A 24,807-nucleotide genomic window follows, 5' to 3' on the forward strand; every position below is an offset into this window, starting at 1 on the left:
TGTACACTTCTTTTCTTATAATTAAAGCTTATAGAAGAATCATCGGTACCTTTATATATACAGAATTTTTTTTTTTTTTTAACAGGTTACCAGAGTGGTCTTACTGTGGGTGAACAATCATTTTAATGACTTTGAAGGAGATCCTGCTATGACTCGATTTCTGGAAGAATTTGAAAAGAACTTGGAAGATACGGTAGGAGCAAAAAAGAACGACTGTCATACTTTCTAATATTACATGTTTTCATTTTCAAGTGTGTTACCAGTGACTAACACATGGTAGTCTGCAAGACTAATAGTTAATAGATGGCTTTTAACATGGACATATTTGTTCTTAAGTATATATTTAGATATAAAGCCCACATAAAATAGTACATATGGCAGTCGCATTACTGCAAAAGAGGACAAGGTTTATTTATTAAGGTTTGGATACACGGCATCAAAAATCCTTTTTTTGGCACTTGGGTTTTTTTTCACAACTCTTTTTCCATTTCTGGTAAAAGAAACATTGCGCTCCATTTCGTGTCTTCTGTGTTACAGAAAATGAAAGGACATCTCAGATTGCTGAATATTGCCTGTGCTGCCAAAGCAAAATGGAGACAAATTACCCTGCAAAAACCTTCTAGAGATTCGCCACTGTTTTTCAGCCTCCTTGGAGGAAGTGACAAGGGTTTTGGTATTTTTGTAGAGACTGTGGAAATGGGCAGTAAAGCAGCAGAAGCTGGACTTAAGCGTGGTGATCAGGTAAAAAGAATAAAGCTCATTTAAAATATTATGGTTTCAACCAGCTGTAGTGTTCTCAACAAAAAATTATGCTATTTACTTAAAGCAAACAACTGGCTAGTATGCTATTGTGAGTGCCACAGTTCAGCTTCAGTTTACATATGTTAAATGGGTTTCTATTAAATAGTTTAAATATCCAAATGTTTAAAATATTTAAATATTTCAAAAACAGAATGGGAAAAGAAACCAAGTTGTGGTTATTTTAGGAAACTTTCTGATCGGAGATAAGGTTCAGTTGAAGCCACCAGATTGTTTTGTTGGATTGATTCCCACCTAGCGTGAATCATCCCAGTTCACTGACGCTGGTGGAGCAACGACAGTTCACACTAGGTGAAGATCCGGCCTTTGATGTAATACCAGTTCTATGGTTCGTGATCCACCATTTTTGATTTGGGTACAGTTCCTAATTGCAAGAATGTCACGTTACCACAGAAAATAAATTTGGTTAAAGCATTTGTCAGGTAGAAATGGAGGTCCTGGCTTGTTTACAGGATAAAACTTCACTGCCATGATGAAAATAGTTATTTTACAAGGTACGTTTTCATTCTACAGCTGCTTTAAAGATGATACGCAACTTGTGGAAAGTTCTTACTGTGCCTGTATTATCACCTTTGTATTTGTAAGTCTGTCAAACAGTTATTCTCCTAATAGTCCAATTTTTGTTTCTTCTTAAAGATAATGGAAGTAAATGGACAGAATTTTGAGAACATTACCTTTGTAAAAGCTCTGGAAATCTTAAGGAACAACACTCATCTCTCCATTACTGTAAAAACAAACATTTTTGGTGAGTAGACTTTATAGAGGATGTATTTTGTGTAAGTGAAGAAAACCACCCCTCTTTCTGGCTTTAGCAGTGCAATAAGATTCCACCTTTTTTTTCCAACTGGCTCTAGGAGTGAAAAGTTGTGCAGAAGTCCCCTCGTTGTGCCTCCATTTGCTCAGATAGGTTCTTGTGTGCCAAGGGCTGCACATTGAGTGGCACAAAGCCAGCATAGCCAGCTCTTTACTCCCTGAAAAATCCTCAAATGACTGTTTAAGCGGCTTTAGTGTCCCTTCATGCGATACAGCTGAAACGAAGCCAAGGGATCTGGACTAAAATATTTTTGCCAAGAAACAGCAAAAATGTAAAACTGGGCTTTCGTAAAACTTTTTATAATGGCTGTAAGAATGATAGGTTAAATTGCCTTTATATCTAAAATTGAAAAGGGGATATAAAAAGTGGTATGACATATAAATGTTGGCTTTTAATTGTCAACGTGAATATAAACACATAAATACCTCTTGAAAATCTCAGTCAAATCATCTGTTCTTTTTCCATAATCCTGCTCAGGCAACAGAATAACCATAGCTACAGAAAGAATGCGACTGTGCACAAGATACCTCCTTCCTCTGTAGTTGTATCTGAGACCTTCTGATGTTTTTTTTTTCTTTCTTACTTTCTTCCTCCAGTTACCTGCCCTTGTTCACTATTGATTTTCCTTTAAATTATTATTTTCTGTTTATCACTGTGAAGGTAAAAAGTTTCAAGATTCTATCAGTTGCTTATTAGCAGAGTTCCAAAAAAGCATAAAACAGCCATGGTAAGCGGTGGTCCACACTAATGTGAAATGACATAAAATAAAGCATAACTGTAACTGAGACAGTGATAGATTTTTTCGTTTCTATTATAAATGTGAGCAACATAGGTTTACACGTGGATTCTAATCTCTTCTCTTCCTGCTAGCTGATATAATTTCAAGGTGATTTCTCTGATAAATTTTAATGAATTCGTGTCTTGAAGCTTTTTTCAACAGTCTTTTTATCCTGTCTTTTTAATTGAGTGCTAAGTGCCTGGTGCTGACAATGAGCAATTCCTGTTCTTACATTTGAATCTATACTGTGAAGGCTTGTAGCCTTAAATTTCATTACACAATAGAAATATGCAAATTGACTGGGACTTTCTGTACAGAAAGACCTGGTTGCTCATTGGGACAATCTGAGTAATTTGGTCTGTACAATTCTGCATTCTGCCAGTATTGCCATATTTTTGACAGAAAATACTGAATTTCTGACTTGGGTGATTTAAAAAGATTTTAAAACATATTCAAAAGATCTTTAAAAAAATAATTTGTATTGATAAACCAATTTGAACAATTTGTTTTTATATGTGGGAAGAAACACAAAGCCCACTATCTTTTCCATGGAATTATATCTTCAGGAGTATCAGTGTTGGTGGACTGGCTTAGTTTGATAAATGCCATAGGAAATTTGATGCAGCTTCTGTTCAGTAGTATTACTAAAAGCAAGCAAAGGCAGTTTTGGAAAATATCAGTCTGTCTTGCAGTTATTCTTGAGGAAGCACCTGCATTCCATTAGATGCATTCAAAAGATGCAGACAAAAAAGTCAGTAAATACATAGAGGTGATTGCCGTGAACGCCATGTTTCCTTGTTACCTATCTGGTAACAGTAGACTAGATCTATTAAACTTGCTGTGATATGTGCTAATTTCAAAAGTAGTGAGAACTCTGCTATACAGAATGTTTGATCATTTTTATTGAACATTTAGGGGTTACTTTTTCTGCCAAGGTAATACAAAAGCAAAACTTAAATGCAAAAAGACCCACATCCTTGTAATCAAAATTAAAATGCAATGTATTGCCTGGTTTGGTTCACTTTTTCTGCAGGGATGTGGGAAGCAAAAGGTTTGAGGGGAAAGAAGAATTCACTCTGAAGTTTTAAGCATGCAAAAGTAAATTACAATGATTGTATCTTCTGTTACAGTGTTTAAGGAGCTGCTCTGCAGGATAGGACAAGAGAAGAATGGAATTCCACATATTCCAAAAATTGCAGAAAAGAAAAACAACCGTTATTCCATCCCAGATATGCCTGGAGATGTGGAACAGATGTTTCCCCGTGAAAAAGGAAACAAGAAGATGAAAGCAAACACTGTTTCTGGTGGGAGAAACAGAATCAGGAAAATTTTAGACAAGACCCGATTCAGCATCTTGCCTCCAAAACTGTTCAGGTTTGTCAGACTGTTCTGGTCAAAAAGTAGTTGTGCCTTGTTAAGTTGTGATATTTTAGTTGCTTAATATCTTCAGTCATTATGTCCATGTTGCTTATGTTTTTTTAAAAAAAATGCAGCAAATGTGACCCATAAATGCAGAACAAGACCAAAATACCTTTTTTCTCCCAGTAAACATTTCCAAATATGCTTTTCCTCTGTCCTTGTTTTGAAGGCCTGTCTACAACGTGTAATTAAAACATGAGTGCCATTATTTTTCTTAGTTTCATTCATCCCAAGATGAATATAAGGAGCTTAATGCACATAATTGAAACAAAATTGTTTTGCAGTGATGGTAGTGTGAGCCAGTCGCAGGACGACAGCATTGTTGGGACTCGGCAGTGCAGACACAGCCTGGCCATCATGCCTATTCCAGGAACGCTCTCATCCAGTAGCCCTGACCTGTTGCAGCCTACAACTAGCATTCTGGATTTCTCTAATCCTTCAGGTAAAACAGCAGCATTCGCTTGATTTACAGGATGATTACAGGACAGCTGCTTCAGGGGGAAAATTACATCTTTTACCAGCATCAAACATGCTGAGTGCAGTTACCTGTTTATCTTGTGGCCCTAACAGGTCCAAACTGGAGATTTGCTGAAAAGCCAAACTGCCTGAACCTCTCTTGCCTGCTTTTTTGTAATGTGACACTTTAGCTTGTTTTTACAAAGAAATGTGTTTTGCCACCTCTGAGAGTCTTTGATGTGCTGGATTTTACCAGAACTCTGGTGGGAGCAGATTATCCTTGTCTGCACCTTTCTCTTTTGTCATGTCTTCCCAATACCAGTACTCCTGGTGATTTGACTTGTCCATCCACCATCTTTGAATATATATAGTTCAAGCAGTGTTGTGGATGGAATAGGACAGCCATGGTACCAACATAGTGATGTTAATGTTTAATGTGTTACAAACATTATGTATATTCAGCTGTAGGTCTGAAAAACTGAAAAATGTTTTGAGATGTGTAGTCCATGCTTTCATTGCTGTTACTGTAGGAATACAGTTTATGGGTGGCCACAGGAGGCATTTGTTGTTACATGCAGCTGCCTGTAAACATGTCAAGTCAGAATCTTGTTTCCCTATTTCAAGTGTAAGTTCTGTGCATAATTACGTATTCTGTAAGTGCCTTGTGCCTATGACTTATGTTTATGTAAACTCGCAGATTTCCCCTTTAAAAGGGATGTACACAGATATATCCTATCAAGTGCATAAATATCCATAGCAAATAAGTTTCCTTTTTGCTGCAAATGCAGGTTCTTGCTGTCTGCATGAGACCTACACACATGTTCTCTAAGAATCTTCATTTAATACTATACAAGTTACTGCAGAATATGAAATGTTGATAACTAGTCCTTCTTACCTTTACTTTAAATTTACAGTAACAAATATGTTGTCATTTTTGAATGGCAGAGAAAACCAAAATATTTCTGACAGTGTACTACATACACTTGATAAGTTTTGTAAACATCTAAATCTTGATTTGGTGTTGACACAGTTTTTTTCTTTTTTTCCCACCTGCAGCTGTTGGGTTTTACTGTAAGTATCCTGATGTATAGCATCCTGTAGACCTTAATATTGCATGGCTTGCCTGTTAAACTTAACACTGTCATATGTTGCATTGACATAGTTATTATTGTTAAGGCATTAGATAGTCCTGTGCCCTGTAATCTTCCCTGAAATTAAACAAATCCGTAGGTTCTCTTTATGGGCACAGTGCTGTGCTGAGGCCAAGACCTGTGTTTTGTTCCCATTTCTGCCACCGACACACTGAATGACCTTTGGTAGGTTACTTCGCTTCTCTGTGACCTTGCTTTAAAGGAATGAGGTTGCTTACATCCCTTATATAGAAATGGAAGTTTTAGATGATAATGTAGTTTGAGATTTAGTTTGTTCTTCTCTTGGACTCTGTATAACTAAAATTATGCGCATGCAAACTTGAAACCTGGTTTGTATTGTCAACATAAGATGAATAATGCATAAGAAAATAATTTTTATTAATGTTTACCTGCTTAGAAGCAAAGACCATGAAGACAGACATGTGCTTGTAATACACGTTTCCCTCACCCATCACAACTTACACCAAGTTTTGGTTGCATGGTGAAGTTTTGGCTGCATGGTGATTCTTTTTTCTTTTCTTCCCCCTGCCCGCCCCCCCCCCCCCCCCCCAAATTATATTACAGTTTTTGGTTTGATACCTTGAGTGTGTTCTGATTTTTAGGTATATTGATACCAAGGTATAGATGTTTACATTTTCTCTTGATTTATTATGATTTTTATGAGTGCAGGCATTCCCCAAATTATCCAGTGTGTCATTTTCACCACTTTAACTCTGAAATAAGTGCGTAATATTTATTTTTCATTTTATTGCCCCCATTCATGTATACATGGAGCTTTTCAAATTCAACTAGTCCTCAACTACTAATGAGACTATTCTGGTAATGTGATAGTCATAGTAATGAAACTATTAGTAGGTTTAGTTTTCAATCAGATTTTTTTTTTTCCTAACACCCTGTTTCCTCCCATCTTCCAATTTATTTAGAGCTGATGTTTCTTTTTTCCAATGGCTGGAAACTTTTGATGCTGGCTCATAAATGACCTGCTTACTTTTTGCCCTGAAATTCCTGCTACTTGCCCCCATAAGACCCATTAAGTCCTGATACAAGAAAAAAGTAACCCCAAGGTCACTGCCCCATTGAGAGAGGTCTTAATTTCTTCCTTAAGCAGTGGATTTTGGCAGAGGAGAATTAATGTGTAGGTGATGGGGTAAGCAGCATGTAAAACTCGGTGCTCAGAGAGCTGATGCTGGAACGATCTTGGTGCACAGCCCGGCAGGATGATTCGCCTGGCAGAAGTGCCGATTCCCCTCGGACAGAGGGAATCCTGGTCGTTACCTCCCCACGGCACTCGCTGCCCTGCCGGGCGATCCGGGGGCTCCCCTTGGGTGGCAGGTCACATACCTCGATCCGTGGATTTGGCACTTTATCGCTGAGGTTATTAAAGGCTGGTCAAATAACAGGGAGAGAAGCGAAGGGCTGTTTTGGAGGCTGCTGCTGTAATAACAGCCCTTCACTTCTCTCGTGGGGAGTCTCTGATGCAGGAGTTAATGGCACATCTGCCTCCAACGTGGTTTTTGAATAGCTGCAGGCTCTGAAGACGTGGCTGAGGGCTCAGAGAGAGCCTCCCACCTTCTTAGGTCTGCAGAAAACTTGTGAAGTTTTAGTCTTCAGAGTTTAGGGAGGGGATAAACCGTGCTTCCTGGAGCTTTAAATTAGCGTGCACTCTGACTCTTGACATTTTTTTTTTTTCCAATTTTATTTTGAAAATCAAGCCTTCTGTAATAACTAATGGTGCAAATTATTTCCAGTCATCAAGCTGTAGATTAAACGTGTGTTTCTTTAGATATTTATTTCCTGCTCTAGGCTGCCTCAGATAAAGCTGTTCTCCAGTGCATTTATAATACATAAAATGTGCTATAAATAAGTACACTAGCCAAAGAATTAACTGCTGGCAGCAGCTTAGTTCCTTCAGGGTGAGAGAGGGAGTGTAGAAGTTTGCAGCTAGTTATGGGAGCTACCAAATCTCCTTTCCTCTTCGCGTCCTCCTGCCCGCAGCCCATCGACGCGGGCTCGATGGCTTCCCACCTCTGGGAAGAGTGCCCTGGCACGCGTGTTGGTTCTGGCTCTCGCAAAGACAAAAGAGCCAAAGAAGGAACAATGCTGCCAAAGTTTTTGAGACACGCTGAGAAGGACAGTGCACAGCTTAGTAATGTATCCGGATGTCTTGTACTTTGATTGTGGTTATGGGATGATAAAGTAATTGAGTGTGGAAATGCAGAGAGGAGAAGCGTCCTCTCTTTTCCTCTCAAAGTTGAAGGAAACAACTGAATATATTAATGAATATTTGTCAAGTCCAGCATGGCTGCTTTTTCTTGCTAGCTGTTTGTTTGTTTTCTGGCTATCAAATGAGACAGTAAATGACCTTGTGTCTTTTCAAAGGAAAAGTAACTTCACACACTAAAGGTGTTACTCTGTTATTTTAGATATTCCGGATCAAGTAATAAGAGTTTTCAAAGCAGATCAGCAGAGTTGTTACATTATCATCAGCAAAGACACTACAGCAAAAGAGGTTGTGAGTCACGCTGTCCACGAATTCAACTTGACGGGAGCCCCGGAGACCTACTCCCTCTGCGAAGTGTCTGTCAGCCCCGAGGGAGTCATCAAACAACGGAGACTCCCAGATCAGTTCTCCAAATTGGCCGACAGGATTCAACTCAACGGACGGTAAATGCGCCCTTGTTGTGATTTCAGTTTGGATTTATTTGCCTGTGCCTTTTAGGATTGAAACATCCAGAAGAAACATCATGAAGGGATGTTTTAATTAAAATAAACGGGTGTCTGTTAGAAGAACAAGCAAGTCAATGTCAGTAACTTACATTTTCCTCTCCTCTTTTCTTCCTTGTTTCATCTTCCTTTTCTGCACCCAAAAAACCCTTCCCCAAATCTGCAGCAAGCTTGCTTGATGACAGCTAAATTTAGCAGATCAGGATAATGTGTATAGTAGTTTACACTTAAAAAGTTATATTTGTTCTGACACTTTCCACATGTACTTCAGGATTAAAGCATACAATTAATTTCTTAGTGATGTCATGTTGCAATGAACTGATACTAACCTGAGATAAATTCTTCCATTTTTATGTAAACTGTTATGAATGTTTCTGAAATGTAAAGTGCTTCAGTTTTATCTGATGACCTGATCCATACCAGAAGAAAGTTTATTAAGTAAAAAGTTCTTTAGTTGTCTTTGCTAGGCAACAGAGGGAATTTATGAGGAATAAACTTTTGTATATCTCAGTCATCTGCTTGGGACCATGGAAATGAATTTTCCAGGTAGTATTCAGGAAATGAAAATGTATGTGCTTCATGTAAATATTAATATGCCACACTAAATTTATGTAAGAAACCACACTTAAATTTGTGTAAGAAATGGAAAAATACATTAACAAGAGATTTCTCAGGACTAACGTCTATTTAAAATGTTATTTCATTGCTGAATTTACAAATGGAAAAGTAACTGACCTTTTTCTGAAGGTGAAAGCTACAGCATATTACGGAGTACAGTATAGGATATATTAGCAAAGAGGTAGATTAAAACAGCTTTTGAAATGTTTTTTTAACTTCAGTAATGATGGCATTTTCTACTAGCTAGAGTACAAGGTTATGCTGACCCTTCTTGCCTCTGTCTTTGTCTCTTACATTGGGTTGTCAACAGCAACGCACAAATACTCTCATGTAAGCACCCCTGCAGCGTCAGTAAAGTCCACGTTGATTGGTATAGTTCAGTGTCACAAACCCTCTGAAGAGCATCTCTAATGCTTTATTGTAACTCAATTATTCTTTAGGTATTATCTAAAAAACAATATGGAGACAGAGACCTTATGCTCAGATGAGGATGCTCAAGAGCTACTGAGAGAAAGCCAAATTTCCCTCCTACAGCTGAGCACCATTGAGGTCGCCACTCAACTTTCCATGAGAGACTTTGAATTATTTCGCAATATTGAGCCTACAGAATACATCGATGACCTTTATAAGCTGGACTCCAAAACAGGAAATGCTCACCTGAAACAGTTTGAGGATGTCATAAATCAAGAGACGTTCTGGGTTGCCATGGAAATTTTAGCAGAGCCCAACCAACTCAAAAGAATGAAGATTATTAAGCATTTCATTAAAATTGCCCTCCACTGTCGAGAATGCAAGAACTTCAATTCCATGTTCGCAGTTATAAGGTAAAACACTTCCCATTTGTCATATCTGATTTGTGCTGTCAAAGGCAATTCTGTTAATCTAAATGGAAGGAAAAGAAATAGGTATATCCTGAACAGATTACCGATGGTGCTGGGTGGTTTTAAGGGAATTACCAAGCTTTTAAAAAACCAGACTGTACAAGGGATGTATTGTCGCTTGCTCAGCCTCAGAGGTTCAGTCTTATTGCGGTGGTCGATGTGACTGTCTCTTCTTTAACTGTTACCTAGCAGGGAAAGAGAAGATTTGGACAAAAGCACTGTTTGATTGATGAACTTCAGAAGCCTGCCTGAACATTGCTGTCATTTTCTGTGATTCTGGTGCCCAATTTCCCTTCTTTTTTCAGTCATTGTTACTTTTTCAGTGTGCACTGAGTCATATGTGTGATGATGAGATTACTTTATTTCTTCCTTTCATTGTAAGGACTTCCTCAAATCAGTCTTGTTTTAGTTCAGTTTTCCTTTTCATTCTTTCCTGTCATCTGCTTGCTTCTCTATTTTTTTTCCTCTTCATTTGCACATTTAGACTTTCTCTTCTGACTTACCCTAGATGCTGCTACTTTAACAGCATGAGTTCAGCATTTCCTTTATTTGCAATTATCTTATACCCAGGTTTTACTTCAAGAAAAAAAAAAGGCACTGTGATTCATCAGACAAAGATCTGGATTCATGCTGTATCCCAGCACCAGCACTATCTTTGAAAATACTATTTTTAAATATTCTCTTCCATGTCTAGCCAGTTTATCAAATGGGATTGGCTTCTGTTTAGTCATACATTAAAGAATTCATGAATTTCCTTAAAGGGTACAGGGCAATCACTGGGGCTGTGGCTACTCATTACATGGTGAAATACACATGTAGATACTGAATCTAATTCCTATATTCTGCTCCATAATTTCTCATGTTTGTTGTAGGTGGAGAAATGACTCTTCCTGCTTAGTCCAGTCTAATCAGGCCATGACTGAAGTGGTCTTTGGTCAGAAAAAAGCAAATAAATTGTATTTTGTTTTACCCTTATTTCTAGAGGAATATGTTTTTGTTAGCATATGCCACAGGGGTTCTCTATCTTGCCTTGCCTTGCATTGCATGTCAGTACGATGCCATATGGTTCATGAAATAGGAAGATAACCATCCTAATGTAGCATGTAAAAGAGGAGCTGTGTGGTGGTATATGTTTGATTTTTCACATGAGAGAAGGCTTTGTTTGTGGTTTGACAATAGTATGGAGAGAAATCTGTATAAAAAAATAAAAAAAATACAAAATGAGTTTCTGAAGTTTTCAAAATGAGAAAAAAATCCTCTTAGAATAGCAAATTCAGTAATTGTATGATTCTGGGTTTACTGGTGAATGCTGGAGAATATCACTTTCCAGTTCTGCAGCTACAAGGACGTTGCAGTCATTGCAGAATTTCTTGAGCAAAATTGGTGACAAATGATGATAGGAGGATGGATATATTTAATTTTAAAATTTTTTTTTTTATTGCATCCAGATAATTCTGGATACATTTTTACTTAATGAGACTGAGGGCATGATAACAAGTTTTAGCATGTCTCCTGCTTCTAATTCTCAGTCTGTTGGTTCTTGTTTACAGATGCTCCAAACATACTCCTCTTAAGTCTTGCCACTTCTGCTTGGGATAAGGTGTGCACTGTTCTCACTTGCTCCTGTAGCTGTGTGTTCACCTCATTAATTTTTCATCCTTCTTGTCCTTATTGTGGTATACATTTTTACAGGAGAGAAGTGGTTTTTAAATTAAATGAGCATCAGTACTGTGAGGACAGAGAGATTGTTTTGGCAGGCTAACTTGAAATTCGTACCTTGTGAATAGGAAACAGCCATGCTTTTTACAGTTCTCTTTTTCGCTTGCTCACAGGAGTGAACAGCAGAGGTTTATTGTGATGAACTTGCAGCCTGGCCTTCACCCAGCTTTACAGTTAACCTTGTGAAAGCTATTTTTAATCCTTAAAACAAAAAACCAACCCTTTACTTCCTTAGGAAAGGTAATGATTCCTCTAACAGCTAATAATGATACGTATCTGCCTTACAGTGGATTAAATCTAGCACCCGTAGCACGTCTCAGAGGCACTTGGGAAAAGTTACCAAGCAAGTATGAAAAGCACCTCAGAGACCTTCAAGATCTATTTGATCCATCTCGAAACATGGCAAAATACCGCAACATCCTTAGCAGCCAGAGTATGCAGCCTCCAATTATTCCACTTTTTCCTGTTGTCAAGAAGGATATCACATTTCTACATGAAGGTAATGTCAAACATAGAGAAATAATAAACTAAGCATTGAATATGCTTTAGCCCTTTCTTCAGTGCTCCGTGACTCAACCAGTGTCTAAAAGAAGCTGCCACCAGTAGGATGCTTTTGATGCATCCTTTATAGGAGTAACGTAAAATAGAACTCGGAATGCGTAATGCAAGGGACCGATGTTAGACAAAAATTAAAGATTAAATGCATGTTTTTAATATTTTAAAAGCAATGCTTAATCTTAGTCAGCTGTCTTAAGGTTTAGGACGGAAGAGTAGGTGAGTGTGCTAACTGGTAGTTACAGTATTTCAAATATATTTCTCTTACCAAAACTTGTTGCTGAGATGTTCCTACGTTTTCATTCCATGTTGTGGCTTTCAGACAGCTACGATGATACAACACCTCCTACTCTTGCTTTCAGCATTTTCAAGGGTTTTTGTTTAAACATTTCCATTTTTCCCCATTTTTTTACACAAAGTTTTGTTCACAATTGTTTAAGGTTAAGCATTTCCAAATATGCCCGCTTCTTGGTTGTGATGTTTCAGAACTATTTGAACTTATTTCAGAATGTGAATGCTGTGATGTCAGTTCTATGTTTATAGTATTTTAACATCTATGCCAATGAATTTGGGCATAGTTCACTTACTCCTTTTTCCTCCTACTAATACTTGTTACCGTAGAAATAGATTAACAAGAGCAATGCTAGGTAGTCTGAGTGACCCTGATCGTCATTTCTGTTTTGCCAGTTTCCTGTTTTCTTGCTATTTTGATTAAAGCAGTTTTGTTGATGGAGGGGCAGGGAGGGAAGAAGGGTAATGTGGGGGACTTAGAAGCACGTTGCCCATTAAAAAAGTGTTTCTTACTCTCTTTTTTACATGTGTGTGTGTTTCAATTATGCAGGAAATGATTCTAAAGTGGATGGCCTGGTAAATTTTGAGAAACTCAGAATGATTGCCAAAGAAATTCGCCAAGTTGTCAGGATGACCTCAGCAAACATGGATCCAGCTGTAATGTTCAGACAAAGGTGTGCAATTTAGAAAGGCAGTAGGATTGAAGGTGTCTCAGAGTGGGTAGGGATCCGGGTTTGTGTGTGCATCAGTATGTTAATATTTCATTGTGTAACTTTACCATTGACATTTACCATCAGAACCGCAATCTTCATCAAATTATGGCAATACAATTGATGCTTCCAAGACCTGCTTTTAACGACTACTAAACCAATTTGTTGTCTTTTAAAAAGCAAAGAAGAATACGTTCTAATTTTAATGATTCATATTTTTGCTAAATAAAATGCTAGTGTCAGTAGAGTTTTGAGAGATACACAATATTTAGGGGGGTATAATATTATCTATATAAAAAGCACCTAAATCACCCATGTAGAAATCTGAAATGTTGCTTCAAAACAAAACCACACTGATAACCTATTAAAAACCAAACAAAATATTTTTTATTTGTTCTAAGCACAGCTTGCTCCACCTACATAATGATTGGTATGTTCAGGCTGTAAGCAGGTGTAGGGTGTTTTCTTGTTTTATTTTTTCCTTGTTTTTTGGGTTTTTGTTTTTTTTTTGTTTTTTTTCTGATGCACAATATCTGTCAGGCTCTGTGTTGACAAACTGTAGAATAAAAACACCATGACTTCTAATCTGGTGCTGATTAGCTCCAGATTATATTTAGTGGAACTAAGTATTTTCCTGCATCTGTTTTGCTTCCCACTGATTGAACTAAAAGCAGCAGCGACTCCATTGTGTCCGTGCAGGGTGCTGATGCCTGTAGATCCCTGCCGAGAAGACGGGTCTTGTCCTTTCCTTGCACTGTTAGTTTGCCTCTCAGACTAACGGGCCGGACAAAACCCCCTCAGGATGCAGTTCGGGTGGGGAGTTGGTGACAAGACGATGTCCTGCGCTGAATACGTAGCATATGTAAGAGCATAGAGATTTGGTTCCCTCTGGCCTTCCAATGGTCACGATTCACAAAGGATCACAAATCTTGTCTGGTTTTTGTTTTCAAGGCTGACTATCAGGAAACATAACTATTTTGTTTAAAATTAGTCCAGTTGAGGTTTGAGACAAAAATAACAGATCCCTTGTTAATGTTGTTTAAAGATGGATTCATTTCAAAGTGGAGATTCACCTTCACACTATTGGATTTGAATTAGCAAAATTTTAACAAAGTTATAAAGCTACATACTCTAAGTTATGATTGCTTTTCGGAAACTTTGGCATTCACAGATGAAATCAGTCTATAAATAAATTTCCCTGATGCCCCATGCACATTCAAAGACCTAATGAAGTCTAATCATTAAATGAATTTAATAGTAAATAGTTACCTATAGTATGTTTTTCAGAATTACAGAGCACATTTTAATGACCGTAATTTAAATTATGCACACCGACATAAAATGCTTAGGCATCTAATATTAGAGATAGTGCCAAAGATTAAAAGAAAATAATTCCATGTTTTCACATCATTTATATTCATTTTCATCGCCTCTGGTGTTTGATCTATCAGTTTGTGTTATGAAGCACCAATAAATGCTTTTGAAGATTAAAAAAGAACAAGAAAAGATGTTAGTGGTAACATGAGACTTCCTAGCAAGTTCATTACCGATTAATATAGAGCATCTAGTGCATCTAGTTTTTCAGTGTGTATTTGGCAACTAGCTTGTTTCCCAGCAAGCAATCAAGGAGAAAACAACATCATAAACTTGAATACTGATGATGATTTCTCATATGCTTACTGCAGTCCTAATGCAAAGAATAAATTAATTTAATCACACTTTCTGCAATATGAATAAGTTAAACAGTTTTCACTCACTCCATCAAAATTGAATTTGACTTCTGGGAAATACTTAACAAGAAAATTTAATGCGAGTTTGGTTTTTAAATTCATAGGTTAAACTTAAAAAAAAAAAACTGATAGATGTTCTTCCACATTAAAGTATTTGAGCAAGTCCTGGCCTTGCATTCCATTAAACATTGTGTTATTGTTTGAGAAGAATTTTGCTGTATAGAAATTTTTTCTTTTCTGTTCTTTCCTGTCTACATCTTTCTTCCTGACTCTCAACTGTTTTATTTTTTTCCTGTGCTTTTCTGTTCAAATACATGCTTCAATGTATATGGCTCTTGCTTACAGGAAGAAGAGGTGGAGAAGTTTGGGGTAAGTGTAGAGATGAATGCAACTAAGATAAATAAAGATTATGCAACTCTTAACATACTGCATCCTCCTCGTTAGTGCATGCATCTGAAATACAGCATGCATTTTATTAACCCTGCAATACATATTTTTTGGAAAACAGGACTAAGGGGTTACAGTCAACATTGTACTGCAGCTGTAAAAATTCTGAGTTGCTTTTGTGTACTAGATAAGTTGTTTTGAGTTTTGGCTTTATGCATTTAAAAAAACCCCTGCTGTGCAGTTATATTGGAAGGCAAACTATTTTGGGAAATAAATAACTTGCTTTTTAACATGTAACAGAAAAGTTTAAGCCATTCTGCATTTTAAGCTATAAGGATACTTTGAATTGTGATAATGATATAGTAATTTCCTCCCTGAAGTTTGAGTTCAGGCTTCAAAGTGTTTATTTTTAGCATATATTTAAAATGTATCTCACATGTCATACACCAAAATCCTCATTGATTTCACTGGGAGTCTTGATTGTGCAAGGACTGAATAATGAAGTGACTACAAATGAGAGTACTAAGATTGGCTAGTGAAATTCCTGACACGTGGCAGTGATTTTAAGATGACATTGTAGTCATGTTTTATGTGTTCCTATGTGTATTTTTGCCCATGAGCTGTTATCTGTGAGCCTATGTGCCTTGGCACTTTGAAACTCTACTTCTTTTCATACCGTGGGCATCTGGTTTAAAGCCAGCTCTATATTAGTATGTTGACATTTTGCATAGAGGGTGGAAGCAGAAATGCTTTGCCCTCCCTACAATCGCTTTGCAAGTCGCAGAGGAAGCCTGGTGTGGCAACGTGATTTGTCAGCAAAGAGTATCCAGGCTCTTCGTGCAGAAAACGGATTTATCCCCACCAACAGTGATGGGGACAGTGCTGGGACTTGTGCGAGGCAAAGTGGGGAGAGCAGGTTTGGATACTGGTCTTTGACGCGAAGTCAGCAACGTGTGGATGCCCTTGGTGCGGGAGAGCTCGGCGGGCAGCGTTAGGTGGTCAATAATCAGCTGCTCATGGTGCAGCTCATGGGGAGAAATACCTAGGACCCAGCTGAAACCACCCTAATTTTCACACCCTTGGGATTACTGTGCACACAAGTGAATAAGGAAAACTAATTTTTAAAGGAAATTGAATTAAATTGCCTTAAAAAGTCAAGTCCAGAGTTAAAAAAAAACAAGAGTATGTATGTAAGCAATAAAATATTTATATTATTAAAAATAAATGTAACGTAGTTTCCTGTTTCATGATATAATAGGTATTCGCTTTGTTCTTATCCATAGGAGTGCCCCGTTGGTTTGAGTAGCTGTGAACAGTCCATCATGCCTTTTGCTGCTCTTTGCCTATAATAGCATTACTTTTTTATTTAATTAAGCAATAAATTTCTGCCAGTTTTTAAGCTTATATTTTCTCTTAGATTGATTTATTTAACACCATTGAAAATATTGTAGTCAGCTTTTTCCCACCATTTCTTATTTTTTAAGCTCAGTGTGCTTGATTTGCTTAAGACTTCCTCAAACAATAGGTTTCATTCTGACTCTTTCAGCCATTATGTCTCTTCTGTCCTGGAGATTTGTTTATTCTGCCACTTGTGATTCTGTAAAGGCACCCAAGATCTTGATAAACATCTTTACAAACAATTTAGCCTTTTAAAATAAAATTATTCTTCTGAATGTTTAAAAAAACCCCACAAATAAACAACTTTATACAACTTTATTGACACTTTCCATTAAAATTTACGTGTAATACTGTGATCTCCATTTATTAAAAAAATGCATTAGGACTGGTGTGGCCATAGGACTTTTGACAGTTGAAACAGAAGTGATGTGTGTATTTGACCTACACCAAGATCAGTTGTTTGGGCAGTGATTCGGCGTGAATAGGAGTGACCGTCAGGGAGAGTAACTGATGTACGTTAACAATTTGGGGATTATTTGGTTTTGCTTCAGTTGCTGATAGAATTGGCAGCTCAAACTTAGGAGCATTGAGGAGCGTCGTCTTTCATAGATGCAAGTCTGTACAAGTCTGGGCACATGTACGTTATCACTGTCTTCCTGACCTCTGTTGGGATAAGTTTTTTTTAATGAGCTGCTCTTCTGTGAATGTTTTTACTTAGTTGGAGAAAGAAGTTAAGTGTGTAATGTAATGTACTTTGCATATTTAACATAATTTTTCCTCTGCTTGAAACATTGTCAGAAGCTCAGTTTTCTAAGAGGATTACGATAGTCGCTCACTTCTGTACTCAGCTGAATTGCAAGAAGTTTCTGTTGTAAGCCTGATGCAAAGAGTGGGTACCAAATGCCTTAAACCAACAAAGTTATCAAGTTTGTCCACTCTTACAATCTGCAGTTGAAATAGCGTGGGTTTTGCAGAACAAGACTGCGATTCATTAGCAGAGCTAACTGGGTACTTTATGCAGCATTGTGCCTCATTCTTGCTAGCTCCACACTTTTGTATGCAATCCTTCTCTAGACTCAAATTGCTGCTATCAATTTACCAGAATATTTTAAGACAAGTGTTGTTTTAATGCTGTTCATCTTTTTAACTCATTTGCATCAGCATGCACTAGCCCTAACTGAAGATTATTGGTATTAATCTGCTTTGGCGTGTGCTACTGTAGCTCCTCATTGCTGTTGAGAACTAAAAATTTACTGCTTTGCTCTCTTCTTTTATAGATCTCTGAGCCAGGGCAGCACAAACTCGAACATGCTGGATGTACAGGGAGGTGCTCACAAAAAACGTGCCCGACGCAGCTCGCTTCTGAATGCCAAGAAGCTGTACGAGGATGCCCAGATGGCAAGGAAGGTGAAGCAGTACTTGTCCAACCTGAATGTAGAGACAGACGAAGAAAAGATCCAAATATTGTCACTTCAGTGTGAGCCTGCATATAGCACTCGTAAGTACAGTGATCTAGAAAGATGTCACGCTCTATGAAATTTATAAAAATCTTGTTCCTTCCCTAGAAATACTCACTTAAGATCTATCTCTTCTCCCTTCAAGAAAAAATACTCTAGTAAGTGCTTGTTTGTCAATTCACATACTAACAGTTTCAGCCAGCCAGCATTTATCTTCGGGTCTTGGTTGAGCTCAGAAAACTTCAGCGATGTTTTCTGCTTTGACCTTTAGTTCTTAAACTGTGTGTCTTTTCATCAGTCTGGAAGGAAATTCAATAGTACATTAGCTCTATTCTTGCCCTGCTGTCCTTGTACAGAATTAGGAAGGATAAAAGTAGCGTTTTCCGTATGAACAGCAAGAAAATGAAGAGAGACAAAATCAATATAGAAACTGCAATGGATTACAGCTTAGAATAAATGAAGATTGTTGAGAAGGAGAAGTTAGGTCAATATTGACTGATGGAATTGACATGGCTTGATGGTCAAAAATTGAGGGCTACAGCAGGACAGTTTCCATAATTTGAACTCCTGTGCAACTGTCTAACTAAAGAAACTGTTATCTGACCTGCTGTCTTACACAGTTCAGTAAATTCTTATTTAAAAATGAGAAATGGTAATTGCATTTTATTTTGATCCTTAGAAATTTTCACTTGTTTGAAAGGTAGGTTTGTTCCAAAATGAAAGAGTAGCAGCCTTGCTAATCAAAATGTTTCATGCTTGTCTGTTGTCCAAATGCAGCATTTTAAGACTTTTTTTGTCCTCAAATACCGTTTTGTCTCTGACGAGGTTAAGTTAAAAGCATGACTAGGAGATGGCATCTTGAAGGTAAAATTTTAAGTCCTTTCCATTATTCAGTTTTAAGAATGCAAATCCTTGTTATTTCCTAAGGTGCCTTCCTATGCAATTTTTTTTAACATTACCTTTTTTAACATTTAACATGTAAGAATCCTGGAAATGGCCATACTTGACTCCTTTTTTAAAAATGTTCAATTCTGTGTGTTCACACTGGCCTTGTGCCTGAGGTCACCAGAAATCACAGGTAGCTCTGAACCACGGCATCGTACACTTTTAATGGAGGTGTTCTGCTTGTGCTGTGTTCAGCCAGATATGTAATAGCACAGAATGCTTCTGCTTAGGGGTGACACCATTGTGGGTTTTATGCTTTACTCCCCCACCAAAACAATAAATTAAAGCATGTCAGGATGAACTCTTGATAGATGATCTATGTACAAACATAACAGGTGGCCATACTATGCCCAGGAGACAAACAGAAATGTTACAACGTTGTTTTTCAATTGTTTTAAATCATATAAAATCTTGTTTGCGCAGTGCTAGCCGTAGATATTTGGAAGTAAAAATAGGGAATATATACTGACTGTTTTACTCCACGTAGTTAAGCAAATCAAGTCCTTTTTTTCTTAAACCTCACAAAAATAAAATGGTTAAGTGGATATACAAGTAAATATATAGTAGAGTGGCGTATTATTAAAGTACCTATTTTTAAAACCTAGAAGAAAACACCCCAAACCCCCAAAACACAGGTAATTGACCTGCTTGAGATTATACTCATAGTTTGCAGAGCTAGCAGAAGGGATGGGAAGCGATGTGGAGCACAAGGGAACTGCCAGCCCCCTCCTGGTTTTTGTTCTGGTGGAGCGGGAGCCCTGAACTGCTCCCGGGGCAGTTCCTCTGCACTTGGAGCGTTTCCCCACATTTATATTTTGACCAGGTAGCTTTGAATCAGGGAGCCTGGTACATGGTTTTGCAGATTGGTTTTGTGCAGATTTGGGGTTTTTTGCACATATCCAGAGAAGTAGGAGGTACAGCTCCCCAGTCTCTTATCTCAGTAGTACGATTCTCCTGGCCTTGCTTGCAGAAGGAATGAGCAGCAGCAACGCTGCAATCCAGACTTTTCCAGGGGAAATTAAGGAGAAGTCAGGTGGCCTTAACTTCAGAGTTTATTAATTGCTGTGTGATTAAAGTAGAAACTGAATCGAGGCTCTGTGTTGCAAATCAATTGTGCCACCTAGTGAAAGCTTTGATGCCAATTGCAAAACAACCGTTCCTTCTCCCTTCGGTGGCATTATGTAATTTTGAAGGAGATGCTGTTATATTTTGCACCTTACGTACGAACATCTAAATACGGACTCTAATTGTGGAAATAAATAATATTTTTTGTCTTTTGATAAAGTACCTGTATGACACTTTAAAGAGTTCAGGTTTTTTAATGCCATTTCATGTAACGGCCTCCTCAGTATAATGAGACAGGTGTGTTTGGGATAGAAATGGTTTCAGATATGTTTTATCTGCTTCATGCCATGGTTGCTTTGTCTGGATGGTTGTACTCAGAACAATTGTAATAATCCTGCAATTTAAAGTGCAAGATATTTATATACAATTTTTCTGTAACAGTGACAAAGAATTTAAGTGAGAGAAGAGGAGCGAAATCCTCAGAAATGTCTCCAGTACCCATGAGATCAATTGGCCAAACCACTAAAGCCCATCAGCATCAACAAAACAGGATGAGTCAAGTTCTTCAGGTTCCAACTGTGAATTTATACCCCAGCAGGAAAAAGGGACTGACAAAGGATCATGTCACATTCAGTGAGTATCTTCAGTTCACCTGTCTGGAGTGTTTTATAAATGCAGTAGATAAGAGGGTGGAGCTGTTTGTAGCTGGGTGGATTATTTGAGCTACCATTGTGCTTCATTTACTTCATTCACTTTAAAATAGCTGAAGCATATTACTGTGTTTTAAGAGAGCGTGCCATTTACTTAGTCATTTGCACAGTCTTTAATAACTTTTCTTACAACAGGTAATGATAAGGTGCTGTCTCCAAATATGCTTTTGTTTTGTCACTCTCTTTTTTCTCTTGAACTAAAGAACATGTTGTAACTGAAGTGATCTTAGTATTTCTCTCTCAAACAGGTCAGATGTACTAAGTCTTTTACTGTGTATTTCTGTGTTATGAAGAGATTTTGCACAAACAGAGTAGAACAACATTGCTTGTTTCTTTCCATGACAAAATGAAGTATAATATATTTAGGTGAAATCATTGAAACAAATCACAGACATTCAGTATTTTAACGTCTGGAGCACCATTATAACAACATTATTGTCAAATGGAGCAACATATGTTATTAGTTGCTCCTAGTAAGCATCAATTTTTCTCTGTCTCTAAATTTGCTAGTTGCAAAGCAATATTATGTATTAAAATGCTCTTGACCTATTTACGTAACTTGTATCATTTGAAAGCTACAATTGTGGGTTATTAAATAAAGTTAGTTGCAGTCAGTAAATGATACGAAATGATTCTATGATACATTGAGCATCAATATCCATTAAAATAGCTTCTAAAAACAATATATTGCAGCATATAAAGTTTTCTAGTTAGTATTTATTTCATGTCTCCTCTTAAAAACCTGTGCAACTTGATATGTTCCAGAAGCTTTGCAGAGAGATGTTTCTTCATTCCCGTGTGTTAAGTGTTCAGTGTTGATCTAACAAGCTCTTGAGAACTTAACTGAACTCCTCAGCACTGTGTCCTCTGCAAGGTGGTCTAGTAGCAAACAAGAAATACCACAGCACCAGTTTACTGGTTTTGCTAAACTTGCTAAGTTGTGTGTAGTGCTCATGACTGCTGATTTCAGAACTCCTGATTGTGAAAATCTTGAACTGACTTGTTGGCTATGACCCAAATTGTTTTTAACGCTGTCCCAATGGTGTCATGGGCAAGGGTTTCCTCTGCTTTACACGTTACACAGTTTATAGTCCTTTGCAAAAACCACGACTAGTGTATCTGTTGCAATGGTTCTGGTTATGACCTGGGTGTTTCAACACACTTCAGATGAGCACCCAGCGGTAGGAGTGGCTGCTGCTGATCTGATCTAAACTTGAAATGGAGACTGACTCCACCTGCAGAAATCATCTGAGCATCTGCTCTTCTCTTTGCTGAATGCTCTGGTGATTGTTCAACAGGGTGCTTATTTGGAGTTTAAACAGGTATTGCTAACTTGAAAGAAGAAGAATATGCAGTAAACAATTCCGTTGTTTTCATAGGTACAGGGTCCCCACAGAAGTCATTAAGCTTGTCTGAGGAAGTAAGTAGTAAGAAACAAACAGATGACACTATGTCCATGGCATCTTCTCTGCACTCCAGCCCACCTGCTTCTCCTCAGGGCTCTCCACGCAAAGGTACGTGTGCTGCGTGAACGTTCACAGTGCACATGTCAGCATCCGTCTCAGGAACTCGTGCCTGTATTGCACTAAAACCAGGGTGGGCAGTGGCAGGAATATCTGTTGGTAATGACATGTAAGGGAAGTAGTAGCTTGGAATATCCATGTCAAGAATGGAATTGGATCTTTCTATGAATAGGCATAGCTTTTCAATGTATTTATATGTTTTGGCCTTAAAAGTCACCTACTATTTAAAAAAGGGAACAACTGTTTTCTTAAAAATTGCTTAAGTGCTTCTGACAGCATTCCCAATAGATCCTAAGTGCTGATGCCTGCCAGCATATCAGTTCAGACTTAGGTGGCCACCTCCATGAATGGGATTTGCAAACCTGGGGGTTTCTTGAAGATGACAGTGTTGGACAGAAACTGTTGAGACATCTTATGTTTTTGCCTAAGGTAGCTGGAATATCAGGTGATTAGATGGAGCTGGAGATAAAATGCTGTTGTAGTTCTTCAGAACAGATGGTTGTGGTAGCCGCAAGAGTAGTGCATCCATCTAAATCCTCAAGACGCTATTCATATTTTTTGTTCTTGTGCACAGGGCTTTGTATACATCCCTGTCTATCGTGATGCCCTGAGAATCCATATTTATTTTTTGATGTCTTCGTCTTAAAAGACCTGCATCACTTCATCATTAGTCAACCTTGGATGGGAATTCATTTGAAATCTTTTAACTCCACTTTGTAGTCAGCCAGTGTGGTCAGTGTCGAACGGTGTAAGGCATTTCTCCCTCCCTTCTGTGCTGCTTTTGACTCACTTGACAGCCCAAAGCCACTGGATTAGCATGGCATGGCATGGTGACTTACTGCATCTTCTCACCCTTCTCAGTGGGAGATCATGCTGGTCCATCCACTTCTACCTTCACAAGATACTGTTTCCTTTAGGAGAATGCCACTTACTTTAATTAAACACAGCATATGTGTAAGAAGCTTAATTACTTGGGTTGCCAAACCTAGCTCCACTGAGATTTTTGACCATTGCTTATAAATGTGTTATTTTTGTTAACTTTCATCTGGTTCTTTGAAAATAATATTTTCTTTCTCTGGGATTATTTCATTAATTCAACTTGCTCTCAGCATATTTTTAGCACTGATCTAATTTGATTGAGGTGATCCATACCCTGTTGTATGTGTAGTGCTAACAGCTCATTGAACTAAAATTAGGTGCTTCACAGACAGCTGAAAGACATAATTTTAGGTATGAACACATTCCACTTAATCTTAGATTTCATTTTCTTTTGAGCTATACCCAAGTGATATGCAAATAGGATTGAAGAAAAAAGGTTTTAAAATCAGAATGTTATTTTTGCTGTTATTTATCTCATCACTTATCAAGATCTGCCTGTATGTATTTTATTGTAGTTGGTAACATCCAAAGGTCGGATAACTGCAGTCAGATGAATCTCTCTGGCTCTTCCTCGTCACTCGCCAGTGAAACCAGCAACAAGAACAGCGGACAACGCAGCTATGGAATAGGTGGGGCTTATTTACAAAAGAAAATTTGGATGATTTGCAAAGCAAGAGACAGTTCTGTCATAAGTGAAAAAAGAGAAAGAGAGGATGAGAGTGAAAAGGCAGAAGCTGAGCGTGAGCACAGGAAAATGAAGGGACCCCGGTTTAGAAGACTTAGGGAAAGAAGCTTCTCCAGGGAAAGAACAGCTTTTACTGCAAAAAGGGGAGCGGAGCACACTGAAGCCTCAGAAGGGGGTGAAAACCAAAAGGAGAAAGACAGTGATGCTCTGAGTACAGCAAGTATCTATAGCAACAGCAGTCTGTGGACACCTTACTGCCTATGCATGAAGTCTAGAAGGAGAAGGAAGACAATATGATGCATTTTTAGAAGAAAGACTATGATGTCCACTTTGTGTCAGATACACTGATTTTTATCTAAGTTATTTTAGCATTATTCATTTACGTGTTTAAGCTGTTTAATGTGCTTCCCTTCCAGATATTTGTGTCAGTTATTTATAGCTAATCACCCTTACAGTGCAGTGAAGACAATAATGTGAAGTTTAGAAAATCAAGGAACAGGTACAGTGGCAGTTCTGTTACTTAGTGTTTTGCAAATGCCAATGAAGCAGTAAGTTCTGCAACATTCTCTTAATTAGACTCTAGATAGTCCCTCATATGGTGTAAATTGAATGCTCACTTCCAGTGTTGGTGTATGTTTGCATTGGTCACATCTTCTGCTAACCTTTTCAGCCCAGCAAAGACTTGCATTTAGTCTGTTTATATACATGTGCTGTTATTCAATGACTCAGCTTTCAGATAGTGTTAATCTCTTTAATGAAGAGGAGTCCTTTTGTTCTCCAGATCTTTGAAGTTCTTGAAGAGAGTGTCTTAGAATTAAGATGCACTGTGAGAGCATTTCTTACTGCAGTACAGTTGTGTTAATTTTAAGGAGTCCATTAGACAAAGTAAAGAATATGAGGTATTAGTTATTGTCAAAGGAAAGGAAACTGAAATTTAATCTTAAAAATGCTGGTCTTAAATATGGTTTTCTTTCATTCATAAGGTTCAGTTCTTTAGTTTGATAATATTGATATTTAATGCTCATATTTGCTCTTAAAATCGTACAGCAATAATCAAGTTTAAGCTGTGAAATCTCTCAAATTGAGCTGTATG

General features: G+C 37.8%; 1 protein-coding gene across 5 annotated transcripts in view; it reads left to right on the forward strand.

The window, feature by feature from the left end:
* Nucleotides 1-24,807, forward strand: part of RAPGEF6 (Rap guanine nucleotide exchange factor 6) — a 133,059-nt gene that overhangs the window by 93,681 nt on the left and 14,571 nt on the right. For 2 of the 5 annotated variants that reach the window (XM_075056311.1, XM_075056312.1), the window contains 15 exons: nucleotides 86-193; nucleotides 538-741; nucleotides 1,456-1,564; nucleotides 3,542-3,785; nucleotides 4,115-4,272; nucleotides 5,343-5,357; nucleotides 7,861-8,101; nucleotides 9,220-9,603; nucleotides 11,667-11,878; nucleotides 12,776-12,899; nucleotides 15,011-15,034; nucleotides 17,728-17,948; nucleotides 20,359-20,550; nucleotides 22,007-22,141; nucleotides 23,545-23,658. In XM_075056311.1, the coding sequence (XP_074912412.1) occupies nucleotides 86-193; nucleotides 538-741; nucleotides 1,456-1,564; nucleotides 3,542-3,785; nucleotides 4,115-4,272; nucleotides 5,343-5,357; nucleotides 7,861-8,101; nucleotides 9,220-9,603; nucleotides 11,667-11,878; nucleotides 12,776-12,899; nucleotides 15,011-15,034; nucleotides 17,728-17,948; nucleotides 20,359-20,550; nucleotides 22,007-22,141; nucleotides 23,545-23,658 (2,485 nt within the window). The remainder of the gene's footprint in view (nucleotides 1-85; nucleotides 194-537; nucleotides 742-1,455; nucleotides 1,565-3,541; nucleotides 3,786-4,114; nucleotides 4,273-5,342; nucleotides 5,358-7,860; nucleotides 8,102-9,219; nucleotides 9,604-11,666; nucleotides 11,879-12,775; nucleotides 12,900-15,010; nucleotides 15,035-17,727; nucleotides 17,949-20,358; nucleotides 20,551-22,006; nucleotides 22,142-23,544; nucleotides 23,659-24,807) is intronic. The other 3 variants (XM_075056314.1, XM_075056313.1, XM_075056316.1) reach the window with 3 other exon arrangements.

Source organism: Buteo buteo, chromosome 24 (genome assembly GCF_964188355.1).
Source record: "Buteo buteo chromosome 24, bButBut1.hap1.1, whole genome shotgun sequence".
NCBI lineage: Eukaryota > Metazoa > Chordata > Aves > Accipitriformes > Accipitridae > Buteo > Buteo buteo.